Source organism: Drosophila erecta, unplaced genomic scaffold, assembly GCF_003286155.1.
Source record: "Drosophila erecta strain 14021-0224.00,06,07 unplaced genomic scaffold, DereRS2 tig00000092-arrow-pilon, whole genome shotgun sequence".
NCBI classification, from domain to species: domain Eukaryota; kingdom Metazoa; phylum Arthropoda; class Insecta; order Diptera; family Drosophilidae; genus Drosophila; species Drosophila erecta.
The window spans coordinates 14,269,661-14,282,901 of NW_020825207.1; the positions used below are offsets into that span (position 1 = coordinate 14,269,661).

A 13,241-nucleotide genomic window follows, 5' to 3' on the forward strand; every position below is an offset into this window, starting at 1 on the left:
TTTCTCATAGCAAAACATGTATATTCCACAAAGAGCTCCCAATAATATACGTTTATATTTTTGAAACATCAATAACAAAAATTTAAACCAAAAATAATCCGATTGTACGATGCTAAAAGTCACGAAAAATCCCAGTAAGCCCGAAAGGAAAAGTTAAATACTTCACCCTAGCTCCGAAAAGGTTAAACATGTTGTCCATGTAAACCAACTCGTAATGTTTTTTCGTGGCCGGAAAAAAAAAGAAAAACAATGGAAGCCTCGCGAGCAACAAACTTTTTTTCTGCCTCGGAAAAACCAAATCACAAATATTGTTTGACCCTCATTATGTTTGAAATTTGCTTTTCCAGGCCCAGCCAGCGAACACGAGGACATTAAAGATAGGATGTGAACAAAGGACTCTTTCATTTGACTTGCACCGATGCTCTTTGTACACTTATTCACTTACGGGAGTAAAGGATTATTAATGGACATTTAAATTGCTAGAAAGGGTTTTCTAAATTCTAAATTCGTTGATATTAAGTTAGTTGTTTTAGATATAGAAGAATGTCTTTAATTTCTACAACTTGCATTATCTTGAAAACCCATGACCCCATGCAGAGTATCCTTTGCAGGAGTGGAAAGGAGCGAAGCTGCTTAAAGCTGAAGAAGAGGGTCGAACAAGAGGCAAGTCGGAAAACAAGGGAGGCCTGTAAGCGAGTAAGATGTGCACAAAGTTAGTTTTCCCTTCCTTGTTCGCTTTTGCTTTTCCATATATATATACTTTTTTTTGTGTTGTCCTGCTCGTAAACTCATTTGCCTGGCACGCTGACAATAACAGGGCAAAAACACCCGGCGGCAAGTTTACAGAATATATAGTAAAGTAAACATCTTTGGCGGCCCGTGGGCAGCCCGAAAATAAGGCTCCCGCCTTAAGAATAACAATACAATTTAATATAAGCGCAGTCCTTGCTTTTGCCAGCCATCGCACTTTCACTGTATTTTTTGGGGAAAATGTTTTCGTTTTGCATTGACACGCAGTGCGAATAATACGCCTCGGCATATGCAATGAAATATTCAACTTTTGCATAATCTGGAATCACTTGCGCACGCACGAAGGTAAACAAATTTGCACGGCCATGGCAGAAGGTAAATGAAAATGTACTAAAACTGAGGCAGCGCTTAGAAAATTATGCAAAAATAAACAGGGATAAAAAATGTTGGATCAAAAGCCCGCACACGGCCGGAAAAAGTACCCAAAAGAATGAGGAGTGACCAAATAGGAACATTCGAGCATGCAAAAAAACTGAATAACTACTTTAACTCCTCTTAAAATGAAAGAACGGATTTTGATAAGCAAATCCTGCATTTCTGTAAATACATGCTTTGAGACAAAGGGACATTTTACTGCTCGATTTTTTCTCAGTGCACGCCCAAAGTAAAAAGTGCGATAAAAACAAATGCGTCTTCCTCGCGGCACCGGGCAGCTTCCTTTTGCTCTCCTCACCAAGGTGATTATCCATAATCCCCCGAAAAAAGCGTCCGTGTGGCGGGCAGGATTGAATGACTAAAGACAAAGTTTTCCCTCGCCCGGAAGATAAGTGTGGGCACTGCTCCCGCTCCTGCTACTCCTTACCCGCCATTTGCCTACTGCCTCCCAGCCAAGTCCCCCGGAATAAGGACTCCATCTCCATTACACATCCGCATCCACCTACTCTCTCGCACGCCTGCTATCCCACCTGTCTGGGGTGAGATTCAAGCGTTAATATTTTCAGCTGCGCTGGAATTTGTAGTCTGGCAGCGATAAAGCATCTTTTCGGTGACAATGAATCGGGGATAAAGCATTTTACGTGCCACCGGCTGCCAAATAAAGTGCTCCTCCCTCCTCCTCTTCCCCGGTTGGTGCGGGTTGTTTTTTCAGCCACGTCGCTGATTTCGCATAAATTATGCAAGTACATTTTACCCGAGAGTGTAACATGCAGGCAACCGAGTCTGCGGAGCCACCAAAGGACCAACAGCCAGACCAAAGGACCAAATTCTGGCTAACAAATTACAAATGTGCTCTTTATGCAGTGAAAACAAGGCGTTTGCGGATGAGGATTGCTGGCTTTGCCATTTACCTGCGTTTGCAGAAACAAAAGGGAACATTTTCCATATTAAGCCTTCAGTTTTTTCATATTTCCTTCTTTAGCTAAGAAAATCCAAAAATTTAAGTGCTTTCTGCTGGCAGTGTGTAGAGAAATGGAGCCGAAAAAGCCACATGAAAGGCATTTGTAGCCAGTGTTGAAACAAGATTAGTTTCCTTTTTTGCCAAACGAAGTGTGTTAATGAATTTCCATGATACCTTTGCCAAACAACATTCGGTTCGAACTCCGAATCGCATGAAAACCATTTCAATGTGCATTTGACTGGAACACCGCAAACCCAATTTCTCATATTCCGCAGCAGGCGGAGCATCATTCATTCCACTCCACCTCCCATTGGACCACCCACCGGACCACCCACTGGACTACCCACTGGACCAGCCACTGGAAACCCGCCCCCCGGACCGCCCATTGAGTTCCTTTTTGTGACAGGTGCACCTGCTCCTGACCCGTCCTCGCCAACAGGTTGCAGGTGAGGTGAGGTTGCCCACTGGCCGGACTCTGGTTGACTGGCCAACTGGCCAACTGGCGGTTGCCCCTGACACATTTCCGAGGACATTGTCTTCGGCCAGGGAGTGCTTCCTTGCATGTGGAGTGATATAAACCCATTGCTTTAGGGGCCACAAAGAAAAACGTATCCGCTCCTGCTATAAACGTGGAATTTTATAGGGGTCCTCATCCAACTGGCCACGATTCACCTTTAAATTCCTTGCAATAATTTACATTCTTTTATTTTAAGAGGGCTGCGAGTTATTTTTGGTTGGAGTTACTGAAGTCATTTCAGTTGTTTCGATTTTTAAAGATATGAAAAGGCCAAATTAAATATGTTTGTTACAACCATTTTTAAGGGAATTACATCTGGTTTTTTTCTGCAAAAAGTTCGATTAATTTTCGACGAATTTTTTCACGTTTTTGCAGAGTAAATGCTGTTTGCTGGGTGTGTTGACAAATTGCCAAGAGGAAAGCATTTGTAAAGGTCACATCTATATAGTGCTGGGTTTGTGTTCCAAATTTGCCCCAAAGAGTTTCCATGACTAATCCAGTAATTTGTAAGCAGCACCATGAATAGCTTAGTGCTTACATAAATGCCCGAGAGTAGCTGTCAAACCAACGATTATCCGAATCCAATGGGCAAAAGGACCTTCGATGCACACGAACGCTCGTCACATTGGATTGGCTTCTGTCTCTTCACACCGGCCATTGTGGGCTAATTTGGAACGGTTATGTAATTTTGTGGGCATTTTGTAGGTATTTGTGCCCTTATTGGGACTATCGATGGAATCGGGAGCGCCTGGAAGGGGGGGGCGTCCTAGGAAAACCTATTCAAATCCGAACAGGATGCGGATTGGACTGGCATGTATAGTTATGCAAATTACACGCCCGCACACACGACTGCACGGCGATATCCATGGATGGGGACAATGGGACTTGGAGAACGGTGTGCCCGGGTCCAAAGCAAACGTTTTGAATGGTTTTAATAACTTTACACACCCAGCCAGGCCCACGTAGGACAACAATAACAACGAGTGCGCACAACAATGGGCTTTGGTAATGCGAACTGAATGAATATTCACGAAAGTGAGTGTGCACACGTGTGCGTGTGGGCCTTTGTATGCCGCACATTCTACAAATACCAACAGGCCCAAAAATTAAATCCCCCACCAGCTCCGGCGCACCTGAGCTGGCCAAATAAATGCTAACGAGGATTAGACAAAGTTAAATGCGAGTTCGTTACCGAGCTTCCTCATTTGGGCCGCCCGTATCCGGTCTACACAGCAAACAATCCATTTCGTTGTTGGCACTACAATAAATTAATTTTAATTGCAGCAATTCCCTCGAAATTTAAAGTTACAGTGAGCACTAGGCAAAGCTTCACTAAAACTCGTGACAAAGTGTCAATCTTAATTTGTGCTACTAATTAAATTTCTTTCAGTCCACTACTTTGGCACACTCAGTTTCAAATAAACTTCGCAGTCTAGACAACTTTTCGAATACCTTACTTCAGTGCATAAAGTGACGTGCGAACTTACTACACGTCCTGCGAAAATTCGCCTAGCAATCTTTTCTCCATAAAGTGAAAGTCAAAAGATAATTAATTCCCGTTTTATGCCCATTCTTTGGGGCGTCAAAATGCTTTGTTGCCAAGTTATTAAGAAGCGCCGCCAGCTTCTGGTGCACAAAGTTCAGCATAGTAGTTGGGATGGCATCCAGGCAGGACTCTTTCATTGGGCACAATGCTCATAATTAAACCAGCTGGGCCCCCGGTTCACCTCCGCTGCTGGGACAGGTGGAATCCGTCTGCGGGAAACTCAAAACCAATTACCAGAGCTGCCCCAAAAATTGCGAAAGAGAGAGAGATTTATTGGGAGATGGGGCTGCAGGGGGTCGGGTCACGTATGCAAAACACGTATACGTCATGTGGGCCATGAGTCAGGCAATTACAAAAGCTTTTGTGTGTCTGGCCGTGCGGCAAGAAGGGTTGCGAAAATTTTGGATGCAAACTGAATGCATCTGGAATCTGGCGGATGGCAGCTGGCAGCTGGCAACCTGCTCCTGGTGTTGTACAAACGATAACACCAGCCGGCGGAGATGCACTGGCAGAAAACTGGCAGAATCATAAATATTTCTATTGCTTTGAAAGCCTTTTAGTGTGCCTAAAGGTGATTATTAAAGATGCAGGTGTGGGCAGGCTAAAATAGGTCACTTACACTTAGCTAAATAATTAATTCAGTACGGGCTCTACGAAATACCCACTTAATTGCCACTTAGAAAATAAAGCAGACATTACCTAATATCCGAAGCATCAAAAAATATTAAAAGATACTAAGAAATATAATGCATTTATAAGTAACCGCCTGAGCTAGTGAGTTTGAAATGCGAAACATAAGATGTATTATTCACGTGTGCAGCAGTCAGGATTGAAATCAAAGGACATATGCGAAACCATTTAAGCTGGCTTTTTTCCAATTCCTAGCAACTGAATCTGGCGACACTGCCTTGCCATAGATAACCCACTGATTCCAGCCCCAAATGAAGCTGGCAGGCACAATTTTGTGGTTGTGTTGTGGCGGCAAATGAAAGTTAATTGGTTTAAGGAGATTGCCCATGGAGGCGGCAAGGCAGCGAGGCAGCGAGACAGCTAGGTGGCCAAGTGGCAGTGGCAGTGGCAATAGGCACTCCACTCCACGGTGGCAATGGCAACCAAAGTGCCTGGCGGAGCGCAATGAGGCGGATGCGTGAAAACGGCGTGAAAGCCAGAAGCTCCGCCTGCCGGGGGCCCTGTAATCAGGCTCGGTCTTGGCTCGAGTCATATGGCTGAATGAATTCATTTGCAAGTCAGCCCAGAGCCTAGAGTGCCCGGAAAATGTCCACGCCCACTTCCACTCCCACTTCCACTTTCCCACGCCCACACCCAATTTTCGCAGCCCCACTCCTAGGCAATAATTCGCTTGTTGTTGGCTCTAATTGGAAAACTTTGTCGAGCACTTAGTGTCAACAAATTTATTGTCTATAATTGCTGCTATGCGAAAAGCCATTCATTCTTTTTTGGGGCACTTAGGTTGCAAGCAAAGTTCAAACATCGCTGGCAGCCGTGAAATGGATAATGAATGAGGCACGAATGCCACGAATCCGACACATCCTCGGCAGCCAGGCTCCATTATTCAAGCTAATTACACTTGCAACAGCCTGTCCAGAAAAGTACACTTTTAACACACTGGCCGAATTAATTAGTCAACATTCATGGGGGGAAACCCATACAGTGACTATCAAAATCGTAGGAAGAAAGTGGGGAATTAGATATATTACAGATATCGTTATTATTGGCAAGTAACTTCAGGCTTATTTGCAAATACTCAGAGGTAAAACTTTAAGAAGCCAGTTAATGCATTGCATCGGTGCTTAAATTGCAATCAGTTAATTCAATTGTTATTGCTTTTAAAACGGGCAGACTGCGCCTTCACGGCCATTAAAGATTGATTCCTAGAGCTAACATGCAGATACTTCCATTTTCCCCAGACACTTACACTTACCTATCTGCATATGCACTTCCCAGCCCTCCGCTGCATCCGATATTGATTAAATGAAAGCGCACTGACATGTCAACGGCAATGGGAAAGTTTGCTCTGCACTCGGACCGGAGAACTGGGATTCTGCAGTTACAGATCAACTTGGCTGCGTTCGTACATATCCAATTATGCAAATGCAAATGTTGCTGCTGTCAGCAGACGGCATTCGAATGGCGGCGAGCACTTAATCAACATGCATCGAGACCGGGAGGCCGGAGTCCTGGCGCTCGCAGGATGTTCTCGCAGGATGCTCTCGCTGCGACCTGGCCCCGTTTGAATGGCAGGCCTCGGCACAAAAGCGCACAAGTTTGTGCGGCCGTTTATCAGGAGCCGGCCAGACAGGCAGCCAGCTTTCCGAAGGACAACCAGGCGGACAGACGGACGGACAGGACAGTTGAGCAGGATAATCGCCACTCATTGCACTGGCACACTCACAAATGCACTCGCTCGTTACGGGCTGCTTGGGTTAGTTTTTCAAAACAGATTTAGTTTCATTGCCCGGTGATTAGTGCGCACTGCGCACCAAACCCCCCGCCCACTTAAGTGGGCATCTCGAGCATTATGTACGGCGGGCTTTCAGCCAGCCTGTTCCTGTCAATTGTTGAGTGCCAGTGTCGGAATACACATCGAATCGGAACTGAAGGCCGGACATCGAACACGAACATGAAACACGAAGAGTGCGCCCATCAACGCTCCTTGTCCGGCCATCGAGTGGAGACATGAATTCCCCACGAGAGTCCTCCCTTCCCGTTGTCCATCCATTTGAAGAGCAGAACCATGTCGACGCCAAGTGGCCCACTCCAGTCGACGCAGTGATGGCAAATACCTATGATGATATGCCAATTTGCACACAGTTCTGTGCGGATTACCTCTTAGGCGACAAGGCATTACTCGATTTTGCCAGGTCCGTACCAATAATAACACGTGTAGTTGCTTATAAAAGAAGCAGATTAACAATAAGGATTTTCAATAAAGTTTCATTCGTGCAACATGTATTGCCTTGCGAAGGTACAACAAGTGCCATCACTGTGTTGGAAACCCATGGCCAAATTATGCCAGAATTATATATCAAACTTCCAAATCGTTAACGTTGATTAGCTTTGTTTGGCTCATTGGTAATTGGTCAGATTGTGATTTGCGCACAATAAATGCGTATTCCAATTAGTTTAATGAGCCCGCTTCATGGCCGAATGCCAAATTCTAAATACCAGCGAAATATTGAATTCTGTTGGCAATTGCTGGCTGGACCTTGGCACAGTGAGAAGTTAATTTCATTGTTAAACAAACCGCAACCGCAGAGCAAACAATGAAGCGACCCGGCAGAAGGCAGCAAACAGATGGCCGGCGACGTTTCAACTTTAAACGAACCGGAAATGGGCGAAGGTCCTGGTGTTGTGGCGTCCTGCTGTCCTGCCCTGCTTGTGTCCTGGCCACCGAAAAAGGCATCATTAATCATGGCTAGCTACAGTTTTGGCCCCGGTTTACTTAACGCTCCTGGCACGCGCTTAGGTTGCCTTTTTCCTTTTGCGGCATTAAATTTTAATCCCAAAAACACGCTCGCCGCCCCGAGAAAGGGAAAAAGTAAAAGTCCTTGCTTCCCAACGTCCCGCGCCGCACAGTTAATGGCATTTGAAAACTGTGAAAAAAGCATGATGAAAATGTGGCCGAAACCCAGTTCCACGGACCGCTGCTCCTCGGCGGCAAAACTTTTGTCCCGCAGTGTTGCACTTCAATCGGAACGGAGCGCCTCCCTGCCGCTGATGCCCGATGGCTGATGTCCAATGGCTGATGGCTGTTGGTTAGTGGGGTCTGGGTGCTGGATACCTGATACTACTGGATGCACCCGGCGCGCCGCGTGTCGCCACTTCTGATCGACAAGGACTGGCGGCCATAAGTGCAGAGTGAAGTGTCACATCACGTTGGCGAAAAGTCGTCAGCCACATCCGAGTGCATCAAGGCGAAATGTGTGCGAAAAGTCAGCTCCTCTAGCTGGGCTGCACTTACTGCATTTCAAACATGTGCGGAAGGGATTTCCACACATTTATTGGCCAAACTTGCACTACTTGTGGCGAACGGATGAAGGAAAAAATGTACCCCAGGATGAGCAATTAGGCGTAGAACATAGGACTGAAACATTAATGCAGACGCTAAGCAGCTTAAAAGGTATGTCAAGCCATAATAGACAGGTTCTAAAATATAGACTTCTTAAATATAAAAATAATTATATTATATTCTTAAATATAATGTTCTTGAATATAGATATAAATATTCAAGTTTGTAACATAACATCTTCAACAAACCGTTTCGAGTGCACAGAACAAATGACTTCCACGTCAAAGTGGGCAAGCAACTTTAAATAGACTTCAGCTGCAAGAAAATCCGCGTTATTTCCGTTCAAGTGGCCAAAGCCAATGGCAGACCAAAAGCCGTCAGGAAAGTCAAGAGGATGCCGCAACAGCCAAAGCCAAAAGAAGCTTTAACAACTATAAATGCGATCACTTACAGCTTGTAATCAATAACGAGAAACGCCGCCAAACACCGACAAGTCAAACAAACAACAACAATGGCCAGGAGCCGAGCGGAGCCCGGAAAACTTTCTGGCTTGAATTTCACACACAGTCCATGGGAAAGTTCAGGTTACTGGTTGCTTCCTCGTCGTGGCATTTTCCCATTTTCCCCATAAAAAAGTTTTGCCATTACTTTTCGACCAGCTGCACATAACTGTCGCAGTCGCTGTCCTTGTCTCCGATTCTATTCCCGTCTCACCTTCAGCCGCCCCCCCAACCAGCCACCCAAATATCCCCAACCCACAGTATCACATCTCCTGTTATTGTTTGCTGTTCGGCCTTGATTCATCGTCCTGGCTGCTGTCTCATGGAACTCATGTTTTTATTACGCGCAGTATTGATTGATTGTTTCAGATGGATTTACTGGCATCGTGCGTTCTTAAATCGGTTCCGTTTGTTTTATGTGCCGAATTAAAGCTTAGTATTGGTTATAGCAGGAATAAAAAGAGTTCAAGATTTCGAATTAAATGCGATTATATTAGGATAAATCTTCTGCAAAGCCTTAATGCCGATTACTTGTGCTGGCGCTCGGCCAGAAGTCCCTTGACCAGTCCCACCAACATATCCAGACCTTCCTGGTTGTTCTTCTGGTAGTATGGAATGGCCTGAATGCGCTGGACCCATTGCACCAGGCGGGGGAACTGATCCGCCGCGATGGGCGCGAAAGCCTCGGCCGTGGACACCGATGCAATGCAGCTGAGATCGGCGATGGTCAGCTTGTCGCCCACCAGGTAATCTCCGCCAGCCAGGCAGTGCTCCAGGCCATCGTAGGCCTTCTGAAGGTAGGCCACTCGATCGGCGGGCACCTCGCCAACTCCGAAGTAGATCACCGGCTCCACAATGAATCGGACTCGCGGGAACAGGTGACCGCAATCGTAGTACAAACGGGCATCCACCAGGCGACGCTTCTCCGGATCCTTCGGGTACAGGGAGTCATCGCCCGCCGGAGCGTACTTATCCGCCAGATAGCCGCAGATAATGTGCGAATCGCTCACGATAGTGCCATTGTCATCCAGCACGGGGATCGTGTGCTGCGCATTCAACTTGAGGAACTCGGCGGACTTGTGCTCTTCGGCCTTTACGTTGACCAGCCTGGAAGAGAGGGCAAAAGAGAAAGTGAGCGAGGTAGCTGCGGAACGAGAGAACAGGGGGCAAAAGAACAGAGAGTCGTTTAACCATTAGTTTGCCATAAGACTTCATGGTTTACCCATTTCATGAACAGCTTTTAAATTTGTTCATCTTTAGGTATTCCTTCTATTGTTTTGGAGCAATCAACTGTTAGAAAACGTTATTAAAGACGACGTTTCTTATTATGTGACAGTGTAATCCCACCATCTGCTATCCGAGCTAAGTACCTTAGTGTTGAATTATTAAATAATAAATGGCCAGCATATTAAGCGCAGCGCTTTCAAGACCCTACTGCCCCAGTGGAGGGTTAATGAAGAGAGTGGTCGCGGGGGAGACCGGTTTCTGTTCATCAGCTAGTGCGATTGAGCGGGGAAGGGGGGTACAACTCACCGCAATTCCAACTCCAAACCAAGGGCGGCGGCAGTCAGCAGAACAGCTCGACAGGGGGGGCTGCGGGGGGCGTAGTAGAGGATGGGCTTGGCCGACATTGTACAAGCAGCTAAAATAGATTGGTTAATTACTTATTTGTGTGACCAACGAACTAATAGAAACACAAATATTATGCCACTTCATTTACTTTCTCGCTTAACTAAAAGGCAACCGGCTTAGCTGAGGGTACAAAAGCAACTGAAATATTCAAGAGAGACAAACAAGTTGATTGTTGACGTTGTCGGAGCTCCAAAAGCTCATCGAGTTCTTCCATGCTCTCAGAAGAGCTCCCAACCATGATCGTGTCAACGAAGCTTGCAAAAAGCTAAGTTAGTGAAAAGAGACTGTTTTTCTCTTTCATAAAAGTATCTTAACCATCACGGTTGTAAGTTCTTGAAAATTTACACTCGGGACATTTCTATTTTAAGCTTAAGCTTTTGCATTTTTGTCAAGTTATAGACTAGCAGAACATTTACCGCCCAAAAATATACTAATTTATATGAAAGTACTTTATTACCCCAAATAGGTTTACTAAGTTCATTTATACTTATACTATACTTATTATACTTATTTATACTTATAGTCAAAAATTACAAAAATTGACATCCAACATTTTAAAGAGAGATCAAAGACAAACTTAAAATACTAAAATTCTAATACATTATACATTTCAATACGAAGTATTTAGTATTTCACTTAGTATTTTCAATCACAAGACGAATTTATTAGTAGGAAAAATAAACAGTGACCCATCTCGGATTTTGATGTTGGAGAACGATGCAACAGAATGAAAAAAAAATAAAAATAAGTTAACCAAGATGAGAACTGAAATCAAAACGGTGTACAGTTGTGCGTGGGGTGTGATATTCCGTATTCAACTGATGGATTCATTCTCCTCCACATCCGCTTCATCTTCGGATGACCTTTTCTGGTTCATTCGCCAGAGAATGACACTGCCATCTGCGAAGCCAATGGCACACACTTCGCCATCCGGACTGAATCTCAGTGCCAGCACAGCGGATGGTTTCTCAGATACGAAGAGCTGCATATTCACATCGGTGGCATAGTCGTACTTGTAGGAGTAGCCCTTCCTGTTGCCGCACACGTAGATATCCTTGTTGGGACTCAGCGAGGCCGCAGTCACCTTGTAGGGAAATTTGCGGTGCTTGAGCACTTGGAGTCTCTTGGGGTCCAGGAAGATCACACCGCCGGCATAGGCAATGGTCACTATATTGCCGCTGTGGTGCAGCTCCATTGACTTGACGTGGTGCGGCAGGAAAATGGAGTTCGTTCTCTTGCCGCTCTGGCAGTCCCACATCCTCACCGTGCGATCATAGGAAGCGGAGAGGATGCAGCGTTCGTCCACACAGAAGGTCACATCCCTCACACCGCGCTTGTGGCCATGGAACTCCATCAGGGGAGCTTTGTCCGATTGTTCCATGTCGAAGAGGGCGAGTGAGGATTTCTCATCGATGCAGCCGGTCACCAGGCGAGTGGCCTGCGGATTCAAGTCCACACACGCCACTGTATTGGCATGCGTTAGCTTCTTTAGCTGCTTGCCCAGCAGTGCATCCCAGATTCGAACTTTGCAGTCTGCACCGCCGCTGGCCAGGATCTTGGCATCGTTGCTCAAGGACACCGACCACACACTGTCCGTGTGCTTTGTTAGGTTGGTAATCCAGTTGCCAGTGTCGCCGTGCCTCAGTGTTGCAACTCCATCCAGCCCGGCTGAGGCCAGTAGGTACCCATTATCGTAGTCCGTATTATAAGCTAACTCCACCACCGAGTCCGAGTGGCCCAGACACAAGACTACAAACTCATGCCACATTTTATGTAATTGGCTTTATAATACTTGGAATGCGTCTGTGCTTATTATCTGTTCGTATTCCTTAATACGACTACTGATCTGAACGACACAAAAACGTAAGCTACTTGATCTGTTAGCCTTATAACTCTCAGCTTTCACTAGTTGAAGACTTGAAATGACCAAAAAGAAGACCCTTTAACCTAAGATCGAATAAGCATCTTTTTTGGTCCAATAGAGTTTATGGCACGCAGTGAAAAGGTGACTAAGTAAGCCGATTCAGCACCCCCCTTCCCCCTGGCAGCCCTTTTACAAGGTGAACAAAATTAAATTTTTAAGCGGATTTCGGAATTAGTTAATGGTTCAGGCCAGAGGGTTCCCCATTCAGGGATTCACTTTGCCCGGCTGCAGGAGCTTTTTGTACATAAAGTGAATATAATTGGATTTCTGATGCTCGGCATCAGGTAGATAGAGACATTAATGTGGAATGCAGGGGGACAAAAAAGTCGATAATGGTTCGTTTTGGCCTTTGCGCCATCGAACTCGAACTCCGAACTGAAAGTGCCGCTCACGTCGAATGCCTTTAAATATTTGGTCACGGGCGGGGGATGCGACACCGAAATGAGAAAAATGTTTGCCCAGGTATGCGGGCTGCTGCCCCATTTTCCATTTTCCGCCCATCTAAGCCCAGCCCAGCCCAGCACACAGCCCCTCGTTTTTCAGCTTTTCCTGTTCGAAGACAAATTTGTGAAAGCAATTTGCAGTTATTAAAGCTTTTAGTGGGATCAAAAGCGAGCTGGCTGCGTCCTTCGACCTCCTTCGAGTACAAGGCATTAAATTTAATTTGGTAATTGAATAATTTCTGTGACAAACACGAACTCTAGCGAACGCAGAGCCTCAGAAGTTTTTCGGCTGCCTTGAGGCGACGGGGCAAACTATGTACGAGGATATGTACGTGTGTTTGGCCCGTGGGTCCTGAAAGCATTAACTAATTGATTGCCACTTGACGAGTGACATTTATCTTCATAACTTGGTTTTTGCGCCCCTTTCTGGGTGCTTAATTGAAATCACAACCAGGACTATCCAGCAGCTGCTCTTTCACTGCTCTGTGCATGAGATTAATGGT

General features: G+C 45.6%; 2 protein-coding genes across 2 annotated transcripts; both read right to left on the reverse strand.

Moving 5' to 3' along the window:
- Window positions 1-9,091: 9,091 nt before the first annotated feature.
- LOC6546933 (glutathione S-transferase 1) lies at window positions 9,092-10,543 on the reverse strand. Its single transcript, XM_001974658.3, has 3 exons — window positions 10,460-10,543; window positions 10,273-10,381; window positions 9,092-9,846 (listed from the first exon to the last, which is right to left on the reverse strand). The coding sequence occupies exons 2-3, from the start codon at window positions 10,368-10,370 to the stop codon at window positions 9,267-9,269; spliced, it is 678 nt and encodes a 225-aa protein (XP_001974694.1). The 5' UTR covers window positions 10,371-10,381; window positions 10,460-10,543; the 3' UTR covers window positions 9,092-9,266.
- A 599-nt stretch (window positions 10,544-11,142) lies between these two features.
- Window positions 11,143-12,204, reverse strand: LOC6546932 (serine-threonine kinase receptor-associated protein). The gene has a single exon (XM_001974657.3). The coding sequence runs from the start codon at window positions 12,137-12,139 to the stop codon at window positions 11,186-11,188; it is 954 nt and encodes a 317-aa protein (XP_001974693.1). The 5' UTR covers window positions 12,140-12,204; the 3' UTR covers window positions 11,143-11,185.
- Window positions 12,205-13,241: the final 1,037 nt, after the last annotated feature.